General features: G+C 44.5%; 2 protein-coding genes across 4 annotated transcripts; one reads left to right on the forward strand and one right to left on the reverse strand.

Moving 5' to 3' along the window:
• Positions 1-8,396: 8,396 nt before the first annotated feature.
• On the reverse strand, positions 8,397-10,999 carry arl4aa (ADP-ribosylation factor-like 4aa). 3 transcript variants are annotated; one of them, XM_011605132.2, is made up of 2 exons: positions 10,947-10,999; positions 8,397-9,547 (listed from the first exon to the last, which is right to left on the reverse strand). In XM_011605132.2, the coding sequence occupies exon 2, from the start codon at positions 9,496-9,498 to the stop codon at positions 8,902-8,904; it is 597 nt and encodes a 198-aa protein (XP_011603434.1). In that variant the 5' UTR covers positions 9,499-9,547; positions 10,947-10,999; the 3' UTR covers positions 8,397-8,901. The 3 variants fall into 3 exon arrangements, with proteins under 3 accessions (XP_011603434.1, XP_003965741.1, XP_029695084.1); XM_003965692.3 differs by lacking the exon at positions 10,947-10,999 and adding an exon at positions 10,282-10,513; XM_029839224.1 differs by lacking the exon at positions 10,947-10,999 and adding an exon at positions 10,065-10,250.
• Positions 11,000-18,688: 7,689 nt separating this feature from the next.
• Positions 18,689-27,295, forward strand: thsd7ab (thrombospondin, type I, domain containing 7Ab). Its single transcript, XM_029838505.1, has 2 exons — positions 18,689-19,123; positions 26,460-27,295. The coding sequence occupies exons 1-2, from the start codon at positions 18,973-18,975 to the stop codon at positions 27,293-27,295; spliced, it is 987 nt and encodes a 328-aa protein (XP_029694365.1). The 5' UTR covers positions 18,689-18,972.
• The last annotated feature ends 261 nt before the right edge of the window (positions 27,296-27,556 follow it).

Consider the following 27,556-nt stretch of genomic DNA (forward strand, 5'->3'; position numbering starts at 1 on the left):
CTGACTGGTTGACCCACTGGTTGACTGACTGGTTGGCCCACTGGTTGGCCCACTGGTTGATCCACTGGTTGGCCTACTGGTTGATCCACTGGTTGACTGACTGGTTGGCCCACTGGTTGATCCACTGGTTGACCCACTGGTTGGCCTACTGGTTGGCCCACTGGTTGATCCACTCGTTGACCTACTGGTTGGCCTACTGGTTGATCCACTGGTTGACTGACTGGTTGGCCCACTGGTTGATCCACTGGTTGACCTACTGGTTGGCCCACTGGTTGATCCACTGGTTGACTGACTGGTTGGCCCACTGGTTGATCCACTGGTTGACCTACTGGTTGGCCCACTGGTTGGCCCACTGGTTGACTGACTGGTTGACCCACTGGTTGACTGACTGGTTGGCCCACTGGTTGGCCCACTGGTTCAATCATTGGTCAGTGTTTCCTGAAATGAAGAGAAATATTCAGTGAGTAAAAAAATCACAGAGCATCAGAAATGCCTGCAGGACCGTTGAGCTGTGACTTTGGTGTCATCCTGGAATAAAGCTTTGGAGGAAGATGCCAGATGTTAACAAATGAACAACCTCATTCACGTAACCTCAGTAAAGAACCACTGAGCAGGTTGAGCTTCTCCTACTGCCCAAACCACAGAGCCTGCGGAGACCTGTGACCTCTCTCCAGACCTGGGAGGAGCAGGAGATGGAGGTCTGGGCCTCCTGCTGGTGGACCTGCCTAAGCTCAGGAACAGGGAGCACCATCAAACATGCTTTGCTTTGTCTTTTATGGTAACTTGATATTTTCAAATACGGTACATTAGATGTGATTGACGCGACGTAGAATTAGGAGGAAGACGGTGGATGGGCTGTGCACCCATGACTGGATTATTGTGTGGGCTTCAACAATTTTGTCAACATTATTCAGCATTTTAATTGTCATCATTGTGCTGTTTTGAGGGTGCGCCTTGAAAGATTCCTCTGGGGTCGACCGTATGTCACCTGCTAATAAAGCAGTGTGTCTTTTGCGCGTGTTATGAGCACGTGCGCTGCCATTCATAATCAGAGGGTCTGAAAGTGGCTCCATTCTGCCTGTGAATTACTCACAGCTGTGGGCCCCATGTCGTGCTGGCAGCCACGGCCCTGTCATCGTGTCCGCCTATCTGCCCTGCTAATTTGGAGCATATGTAAGTGTTCTTAATGTAGCAGGGCCTTTTGACACGCCACAAACAGCAGCTGTAGCAGCTGCCCCCGAGGAAAGTTTTAAAAGCTTTATTTAATCCCATTACCTCTGTTACAGACGTGTAAAGGAGGAGCTGGACGGGCTGGAGAGGAAGATAGAAGGCCTCTCCCTACCCGAAAGGTGCACCTCTCCATCCGGACGTCTCCTTCCCCACCTGCACCACACTTCTAGCTGTGCTTTTGGTGTTCAGTCAGCAGATGAAACCAGCTTCCTGCAGCACAACCTCACATTTTCTGTCCTAAGCAGATGCGGTTGTTTACGGTGAGTAAACAATGGAACCAAATCTACTGTTTTAGCTGCTTCACTTTTTAGAGTGTGGAACCCAAAAGGCCCAGATGGCTTGATAGGAAAATGATTGGGTGAGTAACTGTTGCAACTTCCACCCCCAACCCCCTGCCTCCACTGTGGGGGGATTGTAAGGGGGGATAATCAGGGTCAGAATCCTCTGCCACAATGATCAGTGCATCTCAACCCCCAGGCAGCCCTGCAATTAATGCGCTGGTGAAAGGGAACAAAAATATTCACCATCTGGCAATTAGAGCTCATAGACTCCCGCTTTTTGCCCCCTCCACATCGTTCCTTCTGTGGGCTTTAAACTGGAATTGTTATCTAACTCTTGTTTGAGCTGCAGCATCTCACACTGGCCCGAGGCCCAGATGCCTTCTCCGAGAGCCCGTAGGAACCTGCAGTGGGTCACCATTCAGGGCAGCTCTGGGCCTCTCTGTGCTGAAGCGGAGCCGTCGCCCTGCCTGTTTACCGAGCACCGACTGCAGATTCATCCCATCACTCGCTTTTGCAGCCGCAGCTGCTTCTGGCCTCAGAAAGGACTTGAAAGAGATGATCAAATTAACTCCTTCTCTCTGGATGGAAGCTCGGGCTGTCAACGCTTCCGTCATGTTTTTTTTTTTTTTAAACATCAATGATGTTGTGATTAGTCTTTTTGCCAGCGACAAAGGCTGCCTAATGCACATGAATGGCCTTCCCGGTCAAAGAGGAGTGGGGGGGGGGGGGGGGGGGGGGGGGGGGGGGGGGGGGTGTTGGAAGGCACCGAATGAGAGAGAAGTCAGATGCCTCTTCTGCTCCTCTGCACCCTCATTGTGAAATGAGAAATTTGTCAAATGTGGAGGTGAGGAACAATAATTGCAGATGTAATCATTAAATACCAGGTTGGGGTTTTGTTTGTTTTGTTTTTCTGGGCCCATTTCTGTTTAAAATCTTTGTCACTGAAGCCTATTTCTGGTACTTTTATGGGTTCAGTCAGCAAGTGACGCCTGATCTGCTGACCTGAATGTTTTTGTTGTTTAATTGCAATACCTTCATCCCTACAGCAACCTCTGCTTCAGTGCTTTCATGTAAAGTGGTAATTATATAAATTTAATTATTAACAGTCATTATCAAAGCTTGTGAGGAACTTTTTTGTTGTTTTGTTGTTGTGTGAGGTTCCTGTGATCTCGGGCAGTCATTACTTATTAACAGACTGGGTACTTTTCTCCCAAGTTGCCCTCCATCATTGCATGATGTTACTGATGTGCTCATCCTGTTTGCCCTTGCTTCAAAAAATCTCCAATGAAACAGCAGAAAAAAAAAAACAGGTTGCACTCCAAACACATCGGCGTAAAACAAATTCAGTTTATCGTCTCATTAGATCGTAAAGGGAGTTTAATTACGCCAGGATTCTGTGTCAAATGTTTGCGCTGCCAAAGAGCTTCATCTCTGGGCCTGAAGGAGATTCAGAGAGACAGAATTCATCAGTAAACTGTCTACAGAAGTGCACGTATTTCCTGGTCCGAACCCAGAGCCCATCTCAGATCTCAGGCCAGGCATCAGGTTTAATACGCCTAAACAAATGCGTCTGGTCAAGCGCCCACGAGGCGCCTCGGCCTTTTTTTAAACATGCAAATATGGTGCACGTGAGAGCCGCAGCCAAGCAGAGAGAGGAGAGGGGGCTGCCCTCGCCACAGGGCCCCCCCCTCCTCCTTCCCAAACCCGCACACACAAGTGCTCGTGTCCTTTTTTCCTGCTTATTTCTTTTAAAGCTTCAATAAAATCCAAAACAACAATTGGATAAAACATGTACGTGTCACCAAACGACATGTATGGATTGTGCCGACCTCCTGTAAAGTAAATGATTTTATTAATTAGAGCAGGTCTCCTTGGCTCCATTTTGGCTCTTCCTCCTCTTCTTCCCTGCATGTTTTCCAGCTCCTCTCCTCCGTCTCAGTGCTCTCCGTGTTTGGAACAAATGGGTAATAAGCACAACTTTGTACCTCTCTCATCTTTCAGATCCAGAGTGAGGAGTCTGATTAAATAATCATTGAAGGAACTACGTGCATGCGGCGCTCCCCCTGCTCATCACCTTGGGGACATATTGTCCCCCATCACTGAAACCTCAGGGACAGAAGGCTCCGCCGTAGGGAGGCTCAGCAGGGGAGCGAAGGGCTGATGAAACGGAGATCGGGTAATGAAGGCATGGCCCATGGCTTCCGTGGCTCTACCATATGTTTCACCAAATGCAAATTGCCCTCAATTCAAACAACTTTTTCATCTTGATATATGCAAATGTGTTTATAAATACTGGTTTATAAATGTAGCCCAGCAGTTTTTAAGGAGGCGCTCTGAATCATTTTCTAACGCTCCTCTCTTGTTGTGGGATGCGGCAGGCGCAGCAGGACGGGCTCGAACAAACAGGCTCGGACCTGGCAGCGCCTGATGGCCTCCTGGGGCACAGGAAGTCAGGAGCTGCTGCAGGGGCAGCCAATGAGCGTGGCCCAGGGAGTGTCTGGTCCAATTAAACTCAGCTCCGCTTTTAGACAAACCAATCACAAATCAAAGGCTGCGTCTGCGTCTGTCCAGGTAGACGCACGTTCGTATGTGGATACATGCGTGCATACATATGCTGTGTGTGTCTGTTTGTGTGTGTGTGTGTGTGTGTCTGCTAAGAAAAATATATTTCTAATTAAAGACAATACATATGTGCTAAAAGGTCACTTTAAAAAAAGATTCAAATTTTTAGGTAGGTCAATTATTGTGTAGCAAAATATCCCTAACAACAACCGTGTGTGTGTGTGTGTGTGTGTGTGTGTGTGTGTGTGTGTGTGTGTCAGAGAGAGAGAGAGCGTGAAAGGCACAGAAAGAGTGAGGATGTGGATTTTGAATCCACGTTTGACCAGGTTTGTCTTCCAGTGCTCTTCCCGAGTGTGTAGCCGGGTGTGCTTTAGACCCCCGTTGGTTGTGAAGTCAGCCGTCAGTTGCCACAGCGATGATGGGGTTGACACAGTCCCTGCTGATTTCCTGGGTGGTGCACCTGAGTCGAGGCGCGTGCCAACATCGTTGTCACCTGTGGCAGCAGCAGTGGGCGTCGGTGGCTGAGACCTCCAGCTCAACCTGGTTCAAGTGGCTCAAACCTCCCTGAGATGATGGAAATGATCAGAAATCGTGCTTTTCACATTTCTCTGTGTTGGCTCTAACCCTGCCTGCCAGGTTAGTGTGTGTGCGAGAGCCGCGGCGGCACCAGAGACCATTCAGGTTCTCTCAGCGGGTGAACGCAGGCCTGCAAGAGCGTCTGCCGAGGAAGACGAGGACAAATGATGAAGTAAACAAGGAAGAACAACCGTGTGATCACAGGAAGATGTGAGCAACTCACTTAAAAAGGTGTGATTGTGCTCCTTTAATTAATCCTGATTAGAGTCTGAAATAGAACCACTGAGATGGGTTTCTCCTGCTATCCTGGGCTCTTCCAGTTACTGATCCTAATATCTGGATCCTCCAAACTGAAGAAAAATCAAGTCAATTGATGTTTCTTGTCCAGATGTTGAACGGCCAGCAGCTAAGCTACAGCGACATCCTTCCACATTGTTCATGCTGCTTGATGAGGGCAACTAACAGATTTATTCTGCTGAAATTCTTCATTTTATGCTGTTATTTCCAAATAAATTTTAGCTCAACTATGTTTCCCTTCTCTAAAACAAGAGTTTCATATTGTCCTGGTTGTTTTCTGCCTGTCTGTGTTTTTTCAGCAGATTATTTTTACTCAAAAGAAAAAACAAGATGATGGTTTAAAAGAATGTGACAAAAACGGGATTCAAAGAAAAAAGGTTGAAGACTGAATTGTTAACAGCTGTTTTGGACTGTTGAAAGAACAGATGCTGTTACTGGAACTACATGCTCAGATCCCAACTTTCGCCTCTTTAAAGGCCTCCAAGTCTGCATAATCTCATCAAAAACACGTTTAAACCTCTGAAAACTGCGACAGCCAAAGATCTGAACGGAGCTCAGATATCAGTGGAGGAGCAAGCAGCTATCTGTGTTCATCACAGCTACAATATCCCCCTCTGGAGGATTTGATGTGGAACTGTGACAGAAGGGACCCGGTAACACAAACACACACAAACACGCACGCACGCACGCACACACGCACGCACACCCTTCCTCCCCTGACCGTAACCCTGACCGTGACCCCGACTCGACTTCCACCTTCCTCCTCAGCACAAGCCAAGAAGCTGTTGATGTCCTGAAATGTGAGGAAAACTCACAGCAGAAAAGAGAAGTGGGGAAAAATATATAAATGTAATATATATATATAACTGGAATAATTATTAAGTGTCATAAATCCTCACATTTGGCAAAGAATTCCAAATGAAATTCCTTTTGAGCAGCGTGGCGGTCCTTTGTTAGTCACCAAAATGAGCGACACTCACCTCCCAAAGGTGATTTCTGGATATTCACTTGGGGAATAAATGTCATTCAGACATCATTCAATATTAAAATGAAACATTTGTTTGAAAAATTAATAGAAATAAAAAAAAAACAATGATAAAAAAGAAATAAAAAAGCAAACAGAAATATTTTAGTTCTGATTTAATGAAATCTGATGGAATTTCTGAGGATAAAATGAAGATTCGTGTTTGCTTTTATTTATTTTCTCAAACGAGGAGAATTCCCTGCGGAGGCTTATATATAATAAACAGGGACTTGATTATATTCATAGACTAATTGGAAGATTTAAAATTCTCTCAAACTGTAGGAGACACTGTTGACTTCTCTGCTCCCTCGAGGATTCAGGTCTCAAGCGTTTTTAAAAAAAATAAAAAATAAAATAATTCTAATGTGAGTCCTGAAGCAGCAGTCTGGTAAAACACACTCTCTCTCTCTCACACACACACACACACACACACACACACACACACACTATAATTGGGTCGTTTTGCGCAGCAGTAAATTATTTATGAAGATAATGGCGAGGGACGGAGGTCCCTGCTGATATGGAATCTGCACAGGTCTAAAAACTCCAAGGGAGTCAGCAGAAAAGTAAATGAATTTAGCCAAAACATATTTGGAGCCTCTGCGTGTGTAACCATGACGATCAACACTTCTCAACCTCAGTTACATCAAATATGCAACATTTTCATTTGTAATTATTATGGAAATCATCTTTTTATTTATTTTTTAACAAATTCAAAGTGTGTGCATGTTTGTGTGTGTGTGAAATTGATCGTGTTGTTTACTGTAGGGACCTGTAAAATGGTTTAAACTGTGTCTTAAACACAAACATCTGGATTCAGTTGGTTCGGGACAGACAGACAGACAAGTATAATAACACAACACGTTTGAATGTAAAGCTAAACTATAGTTTCCTTGCTTTTCTTTGTCCTTTTTATCATTTTCAGGTCACATCACACATTGAACCAGGAACAGTTTCTGCCACCTACTGCGTTCGAAGTTCAAGGCCTGTTAAATAAATGAAACAGGATTATCCCAGTGATAAATACATAGCGGAAATATTGAAATGATATTAATAATTCGGATGTATAAATATTGTAAATCTGTATCTGTCACAGCTTAGTGAGGCAGTTGTGGAGCGAGGAACATCGAGGGTTTGTTAGGTCACACTATACTACTGAGGACATTTCCAAAATTCATGCAAGCTCCTCTAGAAATCCCTTCCTAATTAACTGTTTGCTTAATGAGCTTTTTTCTTCTGATCTGATCCACAAACAATACTAAAAACCAACTAAACCAGAGTGCGTCTGATGGTCCGGGAGGGAACACAGAACATGTTGCGCAGCGTTTCGGTGCTGCTGCCACCCTGCTCGACCTGAAAATAACCACAAAAGCTGCTCGTGCCTGAGGCTCCTCTCAGCAGGAGCAGCTGAAACAGCTCACAATATGAAAGCAGTAATGGATGGAATTCTCTGTACGGATGGCCTGCTCCGAACAAGCAGGCTGCTTTTATTCCACGCTGGCTGGAGGGCTTCAATGGCAGGAAAGCCATCCCAGATTAACTGGACAAAAGGGGATAAGAGAGATTTACTCACTAAAATCGAGCCTTAAATAAGGACTTTATTAGTGTGAGAAAGTTACTCTTTGGTCCGTTAGGATACGTCAGCAGCTGCGTGGGTGCTGTTAAACACCCCGCAACAGATGCTCGGAATGAAGCACGTAGAGGAAAAGTGATAAGCGGGACGGCGAAGCTGAGACAGGCAGAAAGTGAGAATAACATGGCTGTTTCATGTCACCCACGTGGCTTCCCCACAACCTGCTAATCAGATCAGAACTTGGTGTTGCTCAGAAAACAGATTAAATCCGCCTCAAAGTGGCCCCACTCGCACCAAATGAGAGGTTTCTCGTGTTCTGGGATTATCTAATAATATATCTTCATCTTTAACACACTTCTATCAATTAACCAAGTGCAGGGCACACTGAAGTAAACACACACGCGTATTATGGGATGTTCCTGCCTCAGAGGAACTTTTTGAAAGGTGCAGATGGAGCTGGAGAGGTGTGGAGAGGTTTTTCTATAAATTAAGGGTTGTGTGTGGATGGGCCCTCTTCCTGTATTAATAGATCAAATATAGCGGAGCCTGGTTGACACGGCAACAGCACAGATTCATTAAACTGGAACACATATTTATACGACCCAGATGAGTGATTCAGGCAGCAAGTGGAGCAAACTGGCTGGCGCAGTTATTTTTGCAGACCAGCTGCTGGGTCAGATTCCAGACGGAGGCGGCAGCAACACACCACAGCAGCCTGTGGTTTCAGCTCGCAAAGTGGATCTTAGTTATTCATTCATTCATTCATTTCATCCACATGTCTGTAAAGGTTCCCCAGTGTAAATGTGAATAAGTTTTTTTTTTTTTTTAAATAAAAATGGAGCCATCGACTGAATTGAGTCTCTAAAGTGCTTTTTTTTTTTATTTAAAGAGGGACCAAAATAAGCCTACAAACAAATCAATAATAATGTCATGCAGCATTATGATTTAAAAGGATCCAGTGTGAAAAAGTAAAAAAAAAAAAAAAGCCTATCAGAAATCAACTTTAATTCCCGTATATTGCTACTCTGACGTCACCTTTCCTTTTGCCAACTAAAAGGGTTTCTTGAAATACTACTTTGGTAATATTTGGAAAAGTCTTTAGCCTTACAACATACAGCATCCTTAACTTACTGGTCCAGACCCCAAACCATCAGCAGATTCTCCATCTCCTTTAAAGCATATTAACATACCTGAAACTCTCTCATCTTCATGCTATACTCCTCTAAGTAGCTCCTTCTGATCAACAGCATCACCAAAGACTAGAAAACCTTAAATCTATACTGATAGAACCTGTGCGTGTTAAACATTGTACATGTGTAGCAGGTCGAAGACCCTCTGATTTCTTCACAAATGCGATCTTATCTATTTTTCCTCTGGACCTTTCTCCTTTTCAGGATCATGTCGTGAAGCCTCTCCAGGCCCTCCCGGAGTCCATCTCCGATGATGGCGCAGGCTGGCTGCAGGTGCCACGGAGTCGCAGGTCCCAGTTCTTTTAGGGCCAGAAGTCTCTCCATTTCAGCAAGTCCCAGTGAGTGTCTCAAGTCCTGTTTGTTGGCCAGCACCAGCAGGGGCACCCCCTGGTTTTCAGTGGTCTTAATGATTTTGTGCAGCTCCGTCTTGGCCTCCTCCATACGCTCCGCATCCACAGAGTCCACCACGTATATGATGCCGTCAGAGCAGCGGGTGTAAGATTTCCACAGCGGGCGAAGTTTCTCCTGGCCTCCTACATCCCAGAAGTGAAAGGTGCCGTTTCTGTGGTTCCCCAAAGACAGCCTGACCTTTTCTGCATTGAAGCCTTTAGTGGGAACCGTGTTCACAAACTCATTGAACTGGAGTCGGTACAGAACCGTGGTCTTGCCTGCTGAATCAAGGCCCAGGATGACAATATGGAATGACTGGAAGAAAGGGATGCTTAAGAGGAAACTCGGGGGCGTCTCAGACAATCCATTCCCCATCTTGATGGGGACGCAGTTGCTGGTAATCCAAAATGAGCGCAGCAAATACCTGGAAGCATACGAGAGATTATTGTGGTGCGACACATCCAACCATCCCAACAGCATTAGTGTGGACATGTGCAGCAGGATGTGGGACCCTCCAGTCCCAAAGATGTTTAATCTCCTCCCAACAACCAGGCCACATCCTTCAGACTCGACCTGTGTCATTTACTTTAAAACCTAACAAGTGACCTAAAACCTGCATGGGTGTTCCTGGGAGGAACGTGGTTACATAATGGCAACGTGTGTTGACATTTCTTGCTATTATCCAATGTTTGCCTTGCCTCCATCACACAGATCCACTTTCAGAGCAGCTCTGGTCAAATTGGTCCTCATGTCGGACCAAAACGCCATAATGCAGTTTAATATCTCATCCCATGGGCGGAAAACCAACAAAATAACCATCCGGGCGTTTACGGCCTGCGTTAGTTACATTTTAACCCCATGACAACACTTATCTGAGGATTTCAGATACACACGGACACACTCATGACACAGACGACACCTTGTGTGTTGTAATTTATTACCTCACTTTAGCAGAGGCGGGTCAATGTACGACAGGAATGGCCCATTTTCTCACCGTATAATGAACACGGTGAGCACTTTTCAAACGACCTTTTCCTCAAACTTGAGCACGCTACGTTGCGCAAATCCTGACGAATCCAAATGGCACCGATGTGTATTTAATCTCTACAAAAGGACACATTTAGGAAGGTGGCCACATGCCTTCTCCTGGTTACCTACCAGTCACGGGGAATCGCTGGAAAAAGGCCGAATCTTTATCTTTGACGAAGCACCCCTCCACCCTCTTTCTTGCTCACCGTGCGAACGTCAACACATTGAGGGTTTTTTTTCCGCCTTGACACGTTTGTAACGACGGAAGAAAAAGCTGGGAAGGAGTCAAACAAGCGTGAATGCGAAGCAGCCGAGTGGCTCGATCATGCTCCACCGGGCTGTGAGTCGCTGGCGCCGATCACGTGACCCGACATCACGCATCCTATTGGTCCGCGGGCCGCGCGCGGTGATTGGCTAAAACACTTGTAAATCACGCTCCAGGAACCAGAATCACCTGTTAGCTTTGTTTAAAATCCACTGGTGACGCGCACATTCTGTGAGCTAACGTTTTAAAAAAGGACACACGCTGCATCAAAACCAGTGCGGTCAAATATAAATGCAACAAGCTCTCGGCACCGTGAGGACGCTCGTTAGTTCCAACGCGTCGAATGCAGGAGCGCAATTGACAACATGCTGGGGATAAAAGGCCCGTTCTTTCAAATGAGGCTCAGATGTAATGATGCTCCGCAGAATTTTCTCTCCTGTAAAGCAATCTCAACGGGAAATCAACTAATCCCGTTCGATTGGACGAAAATATACAGTTTGTAAACGAAGAGCGAAAGTTGGGCGCTTACCATTCCTCTGCGTGGCTGTCTCTGGCTAAGCATACCAGAGTGTGTGCGTGTGTGTGTGTGTGTGTGGTTGGGTGGGTCCTGTCAACCTTCAGATTAATTTTCAAATTAAAAATCTCTTTAATAGAAAATTAATTTTAACCTGTAAGTTTTCAAATGTGTTTAAAAGCCAATATGATTAAATTGAATTTTCAACATGTCAGATGATGGGAAAGCAGGCAAAAACCATTCTTTTCCAGTAATGAACCACACTCTCGCTGCCAAGAAACAAAAAGTCATCAGGAGGTGACTAAATAAAAGAAAAATAAAAGATTTTAGTACTCAAGCTTATTAGTTTGTGTTTTTGTCGCCCCCACATGAGGGAGACTCTAACTGGGAACCTGACTGGAGAGTGATGGGACACAGTTGTCGATCATCCAAAATGAGGCCAGCAAATTCCTGAAAGCATATGGCAGCTTATCATGGTGACACAAAGGCAGACGTGACAATGACAACCATCCCAACAACATTTTAGCACTCACAATAGTTCAGGTCAGTTTCTTAAAAACTTTGCAAGCCGATCCAGCCATGTCTCACTTTCAGGCTTCTGTCAGGACCCCAACATCAGTGTGGAGCAGGACGGGGGACCATCTGATGAGCTAGTCTCCTTCAGCTACACACAACAGTAGAATGCAATCTTGCTTCTATTGGTGCTCCAGTCACAAAAAGGTTTCATCACCTTCCAACCACATCCTTCAGAATCAAACTGTAGATGCTGTCATTTACTTTAAAATCCAACAAGTCACCTAAGACCTGCAGGGTTGGTGTTCCAGGCAGGAATGTGGTTACAGAATGAACATTTGTTGACATGTCTTGCTATTTTTTGCTGGGTTTTATTGCTACTACTCACTAAACCTTGCAGAGGTTCTTTATCTAGTTCTTTTGATTCAGACCTCAAATCATTCATGTTGGCCTCAGGAAGCGACAGATGTTTGCTTATTTTGGACTCCAGTTGTAGTGTCTGTCTGTTACTGGTCTCCACATAGTAGCTTTGCAAAGACTCTGTGGGGTAGATGACTTTTGCATCATCTATCTGTGCTGGACGGGTGCTCCAGCATCTGTTGGTGCTGCTTCTGGTGCCTCAGGTGGCTGCTGTCTGTGGTGTTTTACCAGGTCACAGCTGTGTGTCTGTACCTCAGACTGATGGGGAGGATTTGTGCTGCACGGTGCATCCCCAGAGAGGTGTTTTCTGAGCTCTAGGTGAAGAGATCTGTTGCTCCAGTCTGACACAGATATCTATAAAATCTATTGTGTGTCCATGACCATGTCACTTGTGGAACACTTGATAGACCACTGCAGATGAGAGACACCACACTAGAGCTTTTAAGACCCAGTCCTCTCATCATCACAAGTTGGCCCTTTTAAATCTTGTTGAAATCTTCACAGTTGCCACTTTTTTTTTTAAAATTCCTGCTTCTGACACGACAACTTTGAGGGTAAAATGCCTCTCTGTTTTTAGTAGTTTTTATTTTCTCTTTGTACCTTAAAATGTACATTAGAATGCACAAAAAGACCCCACTCCACCTTGAATGATTCTGTCCTATCCTCAAGACCTAATCAACAAAGTCATGTGATTGGTGAGATAACAACCGGACCATCTACAGAAGCCGTCTCCCAGCTGTCCAGGCACAGCTGGGAGACATTTGTGTCTCACCAATGGGTGCTGCTACAGTGGCAAATGGGTATAGAATTCAGTTCTGTCATGCCACCCCCTGATGATTTGCCTGATGATAGTAACAGACCCAAAGGTTTTAAGAGGTGGAATTTTCACTCTAGACTACAAAAAGCTGTCAAGAGAGTAAGCTCTGACAAACTGAGTGGTTTTTTTGTCCAGATATGTTCTTGGCCCTAGAAAAAGGTTGTGGTCAGTGTCCAATCCTGAACCTGAAGGGGGCTAGCGACCTGAAAGAGACATGAAAGATGTAATGTGCTCATTTGCCCAGATCACAGGCCATTTGCATTCAATGGCCAGTCCAGAGTGCTTCCCTATGGTCTGTTTCTCTCACCGAGGGTCTTCACACAGGTGCTAGCAGTGGCCTTGTCACCTCACCAGCAGGCAAGCTCAAAGCTCTTACTTTACTTGGACATCTGGCTAATCTGTGCCCCAATTCAAGGCCAGATTGTACAGGACACAGAGAGTACGGTACCTCATGTTCAGAATTTGGGGTTCAAGGTGAACCTGGAGCAACCTAGACCCAACTCAAGTTGCAACCTTTGTGGGGTTGTTTGAATTCGATCATAACGATTGCTTCACCCACCGTGCAGAGGGTATCGAATCTCAGGACAGGAGTGCAAAGATGACCTTAACAAAATCATTGAACCGAGCTCTTTGACTGTGGAAGCGCGAGTCACTTTTCAACTAGGGCGCCCCCCCCCACCATGAAACACCGTATCACGCAGGACTCTGGTGTTGACAGATGCCTCCCTCAGGGGCTGGGGTGCAGTTTGGAAAGGCAAGACAGTACATGGCAAATGGAATTCCCATGCAGCGGTGAACACATAAATGTGCTGGAGGTCAGAGCTGTCCATCTGCCACTATTAGAACTTCTCCTGCTCATCTGGAACAGGCACCTGTTGGTAGGGACAGACCACATATCAGTGGTAATCCTTACAGGCCCCTTTAAAGTCCTGTTGACAGCACCGAAGTGGCCGGGGAGATGGTGGTTCCCTACTCTCATTCACCTGCTTCACGAGCCCCTTCAGCCTCTTCCAGTCAAAGCAGATCTCCTGTCTCAGGTGGAAGGGTAGATCTGCCAGTCAAACCAGACAATGCTATGACTGTGGACATGGCTGCTCCTCAGTCGTTCCCTCTAGAGTTGGAGGAGGCAGTTGTACAATCCATGTACAGGCCAGAGCCCCGTCTACCTGTAACTGCTACAGCCACCAGTGGAACGTATTCTCAGGATGGTGTCACAACAAACAGCTGGTCCCTTCCTCATTTGCATTTTAAGCTTCCTTCAATCACTTCTACATGCCAGGAGAGCATCCAGTAATATTGACATCTATGCAGCAGCCCTCTTGGATTTTAATCAGCTAGCTGATGTACAAACTGTTGGAGGGCACCCTTTGTTCTTCATAAGTGGAGCATGTCGCCTTTGACCTGGCAGGGGACTAATAGCTCCATCTTGGGACCTGAGAATGGGGGCTTTTTCTCACCCAGGCCCCATATGAGCCACTGGACTCTGGACCTCAAGTTTCTCACACAGAAAACTGTTCCTCCTGGCAGTTTCCTCTGCCTAGTGGGGTCAGTGAGTTACATGCTCTATCTGTCAGGAAGCAGTGTCTCAGAAGGCTGATTTGTCACTCTGGCCAAGGTCAGGCTAGCCCAAAGATGGAGAGTCTCTGGCCTGTGTGAGCTCTAACAGTCCATCTAGATCATACTTAGTTACTGAGACACACATTTGCAGTTGCTGTAGAGAGTAGCAGGCGGATGATCCTGCGCCCAAAGGATACCTGGTGCATTTGGTCGTTGACACCATTTGTCAGGCCTATGCCAGCCTGAGTCTCCCCATTCCAGGTGAAATAAAAGTACGGCCATCTCATGGGCTGCCATCAGAGGGGTTTCTGTGGCAGAGACCTGTTCCGGTGGACTACACCGTGCAGGACTCAGCAGTGCTCTTGGTGCCTGGAGGCATGGCAATGGGACTAGAGACTTCCTGGTGGCCAGAATTCCAATGTCTGGTATTAAAACTGTGTTATTGATGATTTAGGTAGGAACACGGGACCCCAGCATGAGAGCCTGACATCCTTCTACCCAGAAAGGGAACCATGGTTCTGATCCTGCTCCACAGGGCTTTTCCTGCTTTTGGGAAACCAATACAGAAGATGCTGAGGGAGAAACTGATTTATAGTATTTCTACAATAATGTGAAATTCATAAACCATATTAAGACAAAAGTTCTAATTTGTAAAAAAAAAAAAAAAACTGTCTCAAAATTTTGCAGTTTGAGTAAAATTACTCCCTGTCTTTGTTTTTTCCAGCTACGCAGTTGCACATCACTATATATTTAAAAAAAAAAAGAATTACAGATACCAAGTTTTTATAATTGGTTTTGTTGATTTCAAATTCATTTGTCTTTAAACTAGAAGCTTATTCAGTGCTTTTACTTTAAGTAAAACAAATAAAATATGTCAAATGCGTAATTCTGTAATTTATGCTGATAGAATAATTTGATTTATTTGAATCATTTCTGAAACAGTTTTCTGTCATCAACCTTCTATAGTTGATCCAAAAATCAAATATTCGATCTGAAACCTTTGCAATATCATTATATATTATATTTTTTCAAAGGAAAGGAAAATACACAAGAAATTATCAGTCCAGTCATTTATGTCTGAAGTAAAGTCTTCAAGTTCATCCAGCAGAGTTAAAGTGATACCTGCTGCTACAATGTTTCGGAACATTGAAACTAGCGTGTAGATTTAAAGGGCCTGAGTTGGAGAACTATTATCCTAATGTCATGTGCGCCACCGTGTGGACTTACTATATATTACACTCGACTATTTCTGGAACGTCCTCCGTGTTCTATGATCAAGGAATTATATAATGGCAAACTTATTTTAATTTATTCTTCACTGAATCTGAAGTTGGGATGAGGGTTTTCATGTCCCAGTAAGATCTGTTTATTTCATGAAACCAGCTCAGACTGCAGAGCATCAGAAGGACTGTGAGATGTGATGGAATTCCATCCCTTTGAGGCAACTCCGTAAAATATTCTCTGAAAAGATTTCACCTCTGCTTAGTTTCTGGATATGTTTGTGGTATTAAACAGAGAAATGTGACGGAATGATGTTCCATGTATTGCTTTTGGTCAATATTAATGAGAATTTATTGTCTACGTCTTTCAGAAGTGAACAACAAATCCACAATAAATGGTGACTCGTCTGACAAATTAGGGTTAAAAATGTTTTTTTTATTCCTGCTATAAAGTCCTTCTGTGAATATTATCAGCATTTCTTCGGTTATTTCCCAGAATAGTGATGCAGTCCTGGCTCACACAGTTTCAGGCTCCGAGGACTCTTCCTCCCTCATCTCCCTCTGCCAGTGTGTCTCTCTGCATACTGGAAGTGTCACTACAGAAGTTAAAGCCACCTGAAGACCCCAGTAATGACTGGGTTTGTGGGTTTGGGTTGCATTATGAGGGCAGAGCTGTAACTGGGCTGATTGAGACCAGATTTTTCCATCTTTAATCTGTGCTGAAATGTCAGTCTTCTTTCTTACTGTTGAACCAGCCTGAGCCTTGTAACAAGGAACCTTCAAATCTTCAAGGACAGCAGATCCAGATTCAGGAGTTCCTGATGATGCATCAGTGATTAAAGTTAGAGTAGTGGAGTTGTGATTAATGTGTGAATTAGTGATTCTGCCTGGTTTTACCCAGGCTGAGGCAGAGAAAAAGAACCAGCTTCTCTGATCTTTCAGAAGCTGCTCCACAGATTGTCCACTCTTTTATGGAGGGGCTGCAATGTGCTGTCCATGCCCTCCATGGAGACCATCTGAGAGCTTAGCCAGCTTCCATCCTCCATCTTAACGTTCACCAGCCTGGGCTGGATGGTGTTGAAGGCAGTGGAGAAGTCACAAAAAGGTGATGTGGCTGGTGCTGGTGGGTCTGTCCAGTGCAGCAGAGGAAGTGTTCTGCAGCTGACTGGTGATGCTGTCACCCTCATGGGCCTGAGAGGCAAACTGCCGTCTGGACCAGCTTCTTTGTGTCCTCCAGGATGTGTCAGGAGAGCACATCATCACCAAATGCCAAGGTAGATAAATGGGTCAGTAATTGGAATCAAATGTAATCCAATTTATCATCTAGGGAGCAAATTTGTAGAGCAGGTTGGATGGGAGAGCCAGCCAATTTGGTTTTAGCTTGGAACAAAGTCCAGGACAGCTAAACCAGTGGGGTTAATCCAGTTAAGCAATCGTTTAATGTGGTGTTCTAACTTTTGTTCCATAGTTACAGGATGCATTTTAAACTGGAAGCACTGTTGCTTTGACCCTTTCAATGGGAAAGGTGTCATTCATCTGCTTATGATATCTGCTGACCCACTGGAGCTCTGCAGAACGCTCGTTCTGGGTTTGGGTCACCAACATCTGACGTCATTCCTACAGGATTAATTTCCAGACTGGACTACATAAATCCTAAAAAAAAAAATCAAAAAAAAAATCACACTTTTCATCCCTTTAAAAACACTTTTAAACCTCTGTTCAACAAAGCATTTACTGATTGACAAAATTACAGAATATTTGGAGGAAACATGTCTGACATGTTCATGTTTTAAACTGAAATCTTGACTGTATGGGTCTTAACAGGGTCTCAGCAGCTGTTCCAGCCCTGCTGCTGCTCCAAAAGGAAACTCTTAGCCCATCCTAGCAGCTTACAGGTATTGTGATAATGCTGGGATGTGTTAGTGCTTCTCCTATGTTCCAGGTTTGCATTTACAGTAGATGTCTTTCAGATGTCATTTCCTGAGCTCCTCATCGGTGATGATGAAGATGAAGATCAGCACATCGTTTGGTGGGAATGCTTCAGTCAGCTTCTGAAAATGCTGATGGTGCAACCTGAAAGATGGAAGCACAGATTCAACAACATCCTGTTTTCAGTTTTATTCGGACAGGTCAACCTCAGAAACCTAAACACGTGTTTGTCAGTGAAATAACATCCGTATTTATGTTTAATGTCTGATAAAGTATCTGATTCTCTCGCACCAGTCTCTGGGGTTGTGGGACAGTCCTTGAGGGCCTCTTCAGTGGGGTCAGAGAAGCAACTCTGCAGTAGATGTCCTGGTGGTGGCAGTATGAGGGCATCAATTTCTTCTGGGTCGAAGCCACGTCAACAGTGGACAGTGTCTCAGTCGGTCCTGTGATAGCTGCAGGTAACAAGGACAGTGAGGACCACCAGCACCTGCTGGGGCATTGAAATCTCCAAGCAAGTCTCAGTCTGTTGTTGGATCTCTTTGTTTGGACTTAGTGCCTCGTAGAAGCCCATCCTAGGTGTCCTTGATGTAGGAGCGTAAATGCTCAGGATGTTCAGTGGCCCTCAGGAGGTTGAACAGGACACAACCCTTTGGATGGTGGTCCAGGACAGCGAAGAGTTTCTCATTTCAAAAGCACCATGAAGTCTTGGTTCCTCCAGTTGCTTCCCCTGCCAGGAGATGGTGTCGTTGTGTTCTCTGAGGCTGCAGTTTAACAGGTGTCTCCTTCCATGTTGAGGTTAAGCCCCTTAAACTCACAGTTGATGATTGCTGTCCTTCTGGAGACGCCCTGGCTAATATCTTTGGAGACCACAGGATTGATTGTCCTGATATTGAAGCTTGCTGGCCTGTAGATGGGTACCTTTGAGAGCTCTTTATCTGTTCAGCTCCAAACCCCCATTTGGAACAGAGAGCTTATTGGCTTTCTTGATCTCTTCATTTCACATTTTCAATCACAAAACTCTCTTTGGTGTTTTGTCCACCTTCACACCCCCACTTTGTATTAAGCCGTGTTTGGATTATTTCTTGGATTTGGGGGTGGCCTGTAAGAAAGACAATGTTTAAAAAGGGCAAAATTGGAAACAAGTGAGAGTTGAGTAGAACAGAGGAGAGATGGAGAGACACAAGATGGAAGGAGAGAAGAGTGGCACAGAGAAGGGAGGAAACAACAGTGTGAGGAGAGAGAGAGAGAGGGGGCAGTTGGCAGAAAGGGAGGGGGTGAAGCAAACAAGACTGCAGACACATAGTGACAGACGCCACAGTGAGAGGACGGAGGGAGAGACGACTGTGCTGCTGGGAGACAGGAGGAGAGCCACGGCACCGTCCAACCGCTCCTCCATCGCCGGCAGCCTCCCTTTGGAGCCATCGGCCCAGGAAACTAACATCTCTGGGCTCCTCTACAACTCCTGCAGGACCAATGCAGGACGGTACTAAACTGCAGCACACTGCACTCACCGGGGCTCCTTCATCTCCTGCTCTACCTTTTTTTGACCTGACCTGAGTGGATCTACTTCTCCGTGTGGTTCGGCATGGGTCTATGGAGGAGGGGTGCCAACGGGACCCACCTACTAGGGACAGAGGGGAGCTGGAACCTTTTGGTGCCGTTGCTGCTGTTCTGGATTATCTGGAAGATTCATGCACAGATAGACGATGAGAAGTCTGTCTACCTCTGGCAAACAGGTACTTGAAGCACCAGTTAATGATCGTATATGATATCATGAAAATAAAACATGATATCAGCATCATTTACACATTCCCAGGCTCTCTTCTGACTTGCCAAACTTCCAAAAGCCTATATTTGAGAGCCTGTCCATGATTCTCCATTAAAAAAGTCTCTTTTGTTACAGTTGTAGTTTTTCTTTATCTCTGCACATCATCTGGAATCAAGTACAAATCTGTACAAGGTCGAGTGTCTCGGTTGGGAGGTCTTCCCTCATCTCTGTGGATCTCTTGATTTAATCATCCCTGCCAGAAACCTTGGAAGTCAAGGCCCTATTTGTCCCCCCTCCCTGCACCTGACCTTATTTGACATATCCCATGTCTTGCCTGTGGTCATGCATCTTTAAAGAGGATGTAGTTGAGTAAGGAGATTACAAGAGCAGAGACTTAAGAAGCCAGGAAAGACAGCCCAGTGAAGGGTCTTCAGGAAACAGCCAGAGCCTGAAACACGGAGGGTTTGATCCAGCCTACATTTGCCCGACTGCTTCCGAGTGATTATGTCTCTCTGTCATGCAACAGCATAATTCTGCTACAGTATTTATGCTCTGCAACAGTTGAGCTCGAGATGTTGTTCTTTGAAATACAACTCATTTAAAATCAGATAGAAGAATTTAGCTCTGGTGACTAATGAAATTATGTTAAACAATTTCTAGATCTGTATATGTTTGCATGTAATTTACATTTTGGGCTAAATTTACATTGGTAGCATTAAAAAAAACTGCATTTTTCATGTATCAAATCTAAACTAGAGGAGAATTTTTTTGTGGTAAATAGTGTTTTCCTCCTGAGTCTAGCTGAAATACAGCCTTTAGTCCAAAATATGGTTCTTCAGAGCAACTCTACCCACCTGAAGGTTATTTTTGACATTTCAACACTCAAAAAAAGAGATTTCAGTCCTTTATTGAGAACATCTTACCATTTTCTTTTGTTTGCTGGTTTGGTGATATCTATTTCAACCCTAACCCTAAATCCACCAGAGCGACCTGACCTCTGTGGGAGAGGCAGGTGGTCAAACTACTTTATCTTAATGCCATCAGGCTGTCGTCGTGTAGCAACACTTGTCAAGACTAAGCATCAAGCAAAATCCTTCTCTGCCTCCACCCTGCATGGGTGTCTGTGGAGGGAGGAAAGCACTCGTGCTTGGTGGTCATTGGCTGTGTCTGTCTCTCTTCCTTGTCCTGTGCTGGGTTCTTTGCTGAATTGTCCCCTTGGGATAAATAAACCATAAACTATAAGTTACTCCATCGGCTACAATCAATCCTGAGTAAGCTGACAGCAGCGTAATGAAAATCCTTACAGGAAGATTTCTGTATTATTATTGTTGTTATTGTGTCCTTATTACACATCTAGAGGATTTACCTGCTCTGACGTGTACGTTAAGATATCTGTTTGGGATCTAATCATAAAGATCAGCAGCCTGTCTAAAGACGAGAACCTAAAAGAGGAAATGAGCACCTCGGCTCCTCTTCCTGGCTGGTCCACTATTACTGATGCATGGTATGGTCTTATTCAGGGTTTCAGGTGGTCTACCTCTTCTATTTCGACTCTTTGCTCTGTTTCACACCAGACTTCTGTACCTCATTAATAATCATCCAGCATATATTTGCATATTAAAATATGGGGGAAAAAATGCACAGTAACATGCAGTAGATGCTCATCCTTTAGTGTTTTAGACTGCTCTGAATTCTAGAAATAAAAGAATTACAAGTGCTTTTACAGCCACTAATAATTTCAAGCAACCTCATGGTGTAAAATCTTTGAATTCCTGATTCACTCCATGATGAACACATCACATCATCACATCTGACACTGCAAAAATCCACACTGTCAACATGCGCTTAAATTCAGAACAATTTAGGAGATAATAATAATAATAATAATTTCAGTCTCGTTTGTCATCTCAATCTGATGCCCATTTGTCAGATCTGAACATCATTAAATCCAGACCTATAATCTCTCCAGGTTTCCAGATTATCTAGCATTCAGATTAGGGAGGAGTCCCCTCTGTCCTTTGATTTGGCCAATCCATTTACTCCAACGTTCTCACCTCGCCAGGTGAGGTCACGCTCCACAGCCTGTGCCTTTCTGCTGTCACTTCTTACAATCATTACGGTCCCACACTTCAGTTTTAACCTCACCTGAGCAGCAGAAAGAAGTAAATTGTCTAAAACACTGAAGGTGTCTGGCTCATTTCTGTTGCCAACAGATTATAGGTCAGAGAAAAGCAAAATTAAAAAGGATGGAAGTCAGAGATAATCCCACGTTGGTCACTAGATAGATTAATAGCTCCTCCTAATAGCCTTAATACCTCCATGTTAATACCTGCAAATCTGTATGATTCCATGTGTCATGCGGTTGTCATGAACTGCAGGATAAACACAGCGGTGCAAACGTTCCAGCGTTCTCCTCTGTTGCAAAAGTTCAAAGCAAGGCCTTTAAAAAAACATTAAACTTGCAGGAAAGTTGTTGTTGAACTCCTTCAGCCACAGATACCGTTAGAATGTGCTTCAGCTTCCTCCTGAGCTTTGCAGGACAGTTTGTTTAATTCCCTTTTTCCTTCTTTTAACCACAGTTTGGGTGTAAATCCTTTTTTACTGACCATCACGACACTCAGCTGGAGTCTCCAGCAGAAGCAACAGGCTTTGATTGTTTTTAAAGTACCGTACAAATAATAAGTACAGTGGTAAATAATTCAATATCAATGCAGGCGAAAATATACATTGAGTCCACAGGAAACCATGGCCTTGCAGTTAGTTTTAAAAGCATCATTTCAATGCAATTTTTGACCTAGACTGATCCGGTTTGTAGCTTTTGAGATAATATCCTGCTGACTGAATATCTCCTCTGAAACTCCTCGATCCATCCGGTGGCAAAACATAAGAGTTTGTTTAATCTAAATGGCAGGGCTTACACTAAAACCAGGCTATTACTGATATAGGAGGAATGGCAGATTTAGAGATTATACTTCATTCAAAAAACTTTATTTAGAGTGACATAAGAGGATTTCTCTGGTGTTAATGTGCTGTATTGAAACAGTGCATGATGCACAGCGTTTTCTGCCTTTCCACTGTCCCAAGAGAGACGGATATCAAACAAGCTGTTAGAAAACACAGACAGCATCTACAAAAGTGTCTTCTTTTTTGACTGCCTGAGAGTCACAAACGTATAAGGCCCGTTGGGGCAGCATAGTGGTTAGCACGGTGGGTTCGATCCCCAGCTACAACAGGCCTGGCTTTGGCCAGTTAGTGTGCTCTTCGTGTCTGGGTCAGGTTAGGTTGATCCACATTGGTGGTCTGTCCAAGGCTGCAGCGGCTCAGGTCTGACCTTCCATCTGGCCAACTTTTACAGTTCTAATAAATATTGGCTTCATTTGCAGTTAGGTCGTGAAACACCACCATGTATGCACTTTTGCATTTTTCCATCTTACGTCTGTTTATGACAATGAATGCAGTAATGCTATTGGCCTCATGAAGTGGGGGCTAATTACAAGTGACAATTTGATGGATTAGTAAGAACAGCTGATGGGCTCAGGCTGAGAGGACTGACCATCCTGCATATGAATAGCCCACTAAGTTAATAAGGCTTGTTTACCTTGCGTTTACCCAGTTTTTTGGTCTTACTGATGTCACATTCATCGTATCTAATATTAAAACCGTTTTTTCTTTAGCCTGTAGATATACACTGATTCCATCATATTCAGCATTTTCAGGTATATAAATACCAGTTTACTCCTTTATTGTCATTAGTGCGACTATTTGTCCTTGGTCAGAGGAAAAACAAGGCTCCTTATCAAAGGTGCACAACGTCATTTGGCAGCAATAATGATGCTACTTAAAGTTATTTCAGGATTATCGTGTTGGTGCCGATCAGGAAGTCACTGTAATCTAACAGTACAAGCGCAAGTCACAACTGTATAATTGTACAATTTGTAGATTGTACATTTGTACTTGATTTTTTTTTTTCACAAGACCATTAGAAAGTAAAAGTAAGTGAACTTTTTAGAATGTCATGGTGTCCAGCATAAATTTGTCATAAACTGTGATCTGACCATTATCCAAGTCAGGAATATTGACACTTGTAATGGGAATAAAATAACAACACAAAAATCTGATCATTGAGAATTCAGTTGTTTGTCAACAACTATTTAAAACCTCATGGTGGGAAAGGGTCATTAATGACCTCAAACAACAAATTGGAACCAGATGTTACCACACCTGGAGTCTTATATGAGTTTGGAAGTGTGGACTAGCACCACTGTGACTGATAAAAACCACCGAAACTTTTTGAGTCCTATGTGACCCATGCCTCGCCAAAAAGCGCTTTTCAGTTGTTCTACAATCAGGAACTGCTGATTTACAAGCTGGAAAGGGTCATAAAATTAATTCAAGGTCTTTAGAAATTTACCAGGCTACAATTACAAAAAAACAAAATGGCTTTTCCCAGTCAAAAGGCCCCTAAACAGAGACTTGTTAATGAGGTCAAGAAACCAGCCAATGGTCATTGAAAGTGGCCAACATCTGTCCTGTTGCTAAAATGTAGTTTTTAATTTTTTCTGCTAGTTGTGCCACTAAAGTAATGTTTTCTCTATGGTGGTTTTCTGGAGTTGATGGTTGTAATTGCTCCCTCTGACTCTCCCTTGTCTTCACGAAGGTCCAGTTGGAACCAAGTCCTTAATTTACTGATATTCTTTATCCTTCTCTAAGCCCCCTTTGAAGGGAACATGCTCCTGCTGGTGCTGTAGCTTCTGTCATGGTCTACATGAACTTAGTTGTTTAAATCTGTGTGCAAACATTCTGGATACTACTTAGAGAATCCAAGTTATTGATTTGCTACATGGTCCAGAACCAGACCTTGAAAAAACAAACCAAACAAACAGGAAGATAAAAACTGGCTATTAAGTAAATAGATGATGAAAAAGGTTGGATAAAAAGACAACCGAGATGGATTACAGGCACTACGGTTGATAACAGTAGAGCACAACACAGTATTGATGAGATGCAGGCCATGCAGGGACACGCCAGTGACACACTATAAAAAATGGTCGTAAGGCGCAGGCAAGTGTGACAACATCCTTTTCTGACCTTCAGAATCAAGAGGCTTAAGCAATGGATCACTTAGTAGTAAAGGGGTGAAATGATTAACACACCTTAGTGAGTGTCAGAGCTTTAATGCGGAGGGAATATCCACAATCTCATTTAGTCAGAAGAACTTTATTTATAGGCCCACACATCATACACTGGCTTTCTCACCAGCAGTAATGGAATCCAGATTAAAGGAAGACCCCCCATCCCTATGAGCAGTTGTGGTAGTGTATCATCAGAAACAGTTTGATGGAGGCAGCAGAGCAAACGGATTCATCCCTGCATCAGCCCGGCCCGTCTTCACTGAATAGTCCATCCATGTGTGGCTGCATGTATCCATTTGTGTAGCTGTAAGTACAACAGGATTATCTAGAGTCACAGCTGTCAACCTCTAAAGCTTGAGCTGCCCATCCCCCTCCACATATCCAAGTCATCCCACAACACACTCAGCAAATGTGAGCTGCAGACGTATGATCATGGCCAACATGGTGTCTGCACCCGTGACCTCTAACCTCTATCCCAGTAACACTGACATTTGAACATCCGGATTTCTTTTCTAAAAAAAAGGCTCCAATACTGTGTAAAATGCTAATAAAAACAGGGAAAAGGTGTCCACTAGTCCATCTAAATCGTTGAATGCAGGTATTCCAACCACCTTCCTGGCTGTAAGTGTGTAACATCAAGCACCCAGGCATGAAGACTGTGTCTCCAAATCTGTGAAAGAACGGGTTGCTATCAGTTAGTCCCAGCGTGGTACCGTAACAGGACGCCACCTGTGTCCAAGTCCAGTCCTGAAACGTCCCCAGTCAACAGTTGCTGGAGTTTATGAACAAGATGTCTGCCTGGGCCTGATACTTTGTGTGTGTGTTCACTTTTCTGCATCTCCTCACTGGTCACGCTAGTACGCTAGTTAAGCTGAGACAGCAAATTACTCCCAGTTCTCCTCCATCCATCATCCAACGATTGGAAACATGGCATATCTCTATCCACCATTTTCCTACATGACGCCCCTGTAACACTGAAGCCTGGCTCAGTGAAGCCCTCTGTCTGTCTTAGTTCCACCTTCTCTGAGTGTAACGGAGTGTTCAGGGAACCCTAAGGAAGGTGGTGTCACCGATGTTTCATCGTTGGAGAGGTCCTGCAGCCCTCACCTGCAAAGCTTTTACATAAACTGTGGACCTTTATAGTCACCATGCGATTTGTCCTCATGTGTTCTGGTCAGTAGAGGTAGTGCAGGTTCCCTGCTCATCATTCTGGAGGATTTTAACAGAGCAAACCTCAACCAAGAACTCCCTAAATACAGGCAGCATTTCACACATCCCACCAGGGGTGGTGCTGTAGACCACTGCTACACTGTAAGAAGAGACACCTATCGCTCTGGCTCCCATGGAGCTTCGGACTCTGATCATTCTGTAGTTCATCTCATCCCAATTTACAGACAGACACTGAAATCAGCAACAATTGTGGAATAGGGGACAGCCCAGTCAAACAGGAGTTTAAGGCCTGCTTTGACTGCACCCATCATGCTGTTTTTGAAGCCTCAGCTACTGACCTGGATGAGCTCAGACACTGTACTATCATACATTACTTTTTGTGACAAACAACAATAAACTACGGCTCAATGAAGGACTCAGGTAGTTCCATCTGGATAAGCTGGACGCCTACAGGAGTGGGGACCAGACCCTGTACAGGCAAGCCAGGACCAAAGGAATCAAACGTGGAGGCGACGTATTGGGTGGGAAAGACGACACAACAACACTCAGAAGGGATCCCAGCAGGAATGTGTGTACCTCCATGGAAAACATAGTGGCCAACCAGAGAAAGACAACCCATAGTTCCCCTACACCTGTGTCACATCTGCACTAAATGTATCAGGTCAACAACCCCACAGGAAACAGAAGCAAGCGGGAAATGACCTTGCTGATATATAGAGGTGTATATGGAGAATATATAGATTGTTAAAGCCAATAAAAAAGACAAAAAAGAAAGTCCCGGTGGCTAGTCCTTCTATCGTTGGGTACTTTGACTTTGAGTGGCTATAATTCTCACACTTTTTTGTTGTAATTTATAATTTCCCTTGAAAACTTTGTTGTTGTCATCATGTAATGTTATTACATACATATCTAATTATATGTACAACACACCAGGTTGTCCATTTGCAGCTTCTGTCTGGTGGAACTCCCTTCGTAACTACAGATTGTTCTTTTTGTTTTCAGGCCCATGGGGAAGATGCATGGGGAGCAACTGTGGTCCAGGTGGCAGCCAAAGCCGTGTAGTCTGGTGTGCCCATGTGGAGGGCTGGACCACACTTTATACCAACTGTGAATCAAACCAGCGCCCTTCTAACGACAGAAACTGTTTTCGTGTGTGTGACTGGCACAGGGACCTTTATGAATGGAAACTAGGTGCTTGGAATGAGTGTATGCCAGTTTTAGCAAGGACCATTGTGGCCTTACAGCCTGCAAAATGCAGTGGGGGTGAGGAGGGCATTCAGGCTCGAGAGGTGCAATGTGTTCTCAAGTCAGATGATTCTCCAGCAGAGGATGTCATCTGTGAGTACTTTGAGCCGAAGCCTCGCTTGGAGCAGGCTTGTTGGATCCCGTGCCCCCAGGACTGCATAGCTTCGGACTATTCCCCATGGACCCCGTGCTCAAAAACATGCGGAACAGGCCTCAGAAACAGGGTCAGGAGCATCCTGGTTCCTCCACGTTTTGGAGGTACAGCATGTCCCAATCTAACTGAGATCCGCTCTTGTAAATTAGGGCCTTGCAGTGGTCCAGAAGGCATTTACAGTCTCAAGGTTGAGCCATGGAGCCTCTGTGCATTACCAAACACTCGACCTACTCGCCAAGTTAACGGCAGGAATAGTAAAGGCCAGGGTTTGAAGGGCAAAGGGGGAGTGACTGATCCAAAGACCAGGGACCTTACTGGGAATGAGCAACCCAGAAATCGCCTTAACAGGGAGAGCCCATTGTGGGACATCCAAGTCGGCTACCAGACTCGAAATTTAACCTGCTTACACAGAAATGGGAACTCTGTCAAACACAAGTAAGTTGTAATAATTCTATGGTAAATATGTTGTTGGATCGTATTTTATTGTTTGGTTTTCTAACCTGAAACATCCTCAGATTTGAAACAAAATATCCTGCCAAGATGAATTAACCATTCATTTTAATAATTTCTTTGTATCCAGTCTTTTATTCCTTCCAGAAGCATTGTGTTTGCTACACACTGACAAAACACCACATATTTGGATTGTACTGTGTGGGTGCCTCTAGGATGCTTCCAGGGGGACACAAACTGTTGTCCTCGT

The sequence above is a fragment of the Takifugu rubripes genome, chromosome 7, assembly GCF_901000725.2.
Source record: "Takifugu rubripes chromosome 7, fTakRub1.2, whole genome shotgun sequence".
Taxonomy (NCBI): Eukaryota; Metazoa; Chordata; class Actinopteri; order Tetraodontiformes; family Tetraodontidae; genus Takifugu; species Takifugu rubripes.

Bases quoted from the DNA above. Each gene is read 5' to 3' on its own strand.
- arl4aa (XM_011605132.2), bottom strand. From the start codon at position 9,498: ATGGGGAATGGATTGTCTGAGACGCCCCCGAGTTTCCTCTTAAGCATC.
- thsd7ab (XM_029838505.1), top strand. From the start codon at position 18,973: ATGGGTCTATGGAGGAGGGGTGCCAACGGGACCCACCTACTAGGGACA. The intron at 19,124-26,459 runs GTACTTGAAGCA...TTTTGTTTTCAG, and splicing joins TGTCTACCTCTGGCAAACAG to GCCCATGGGGAAGATGCATG.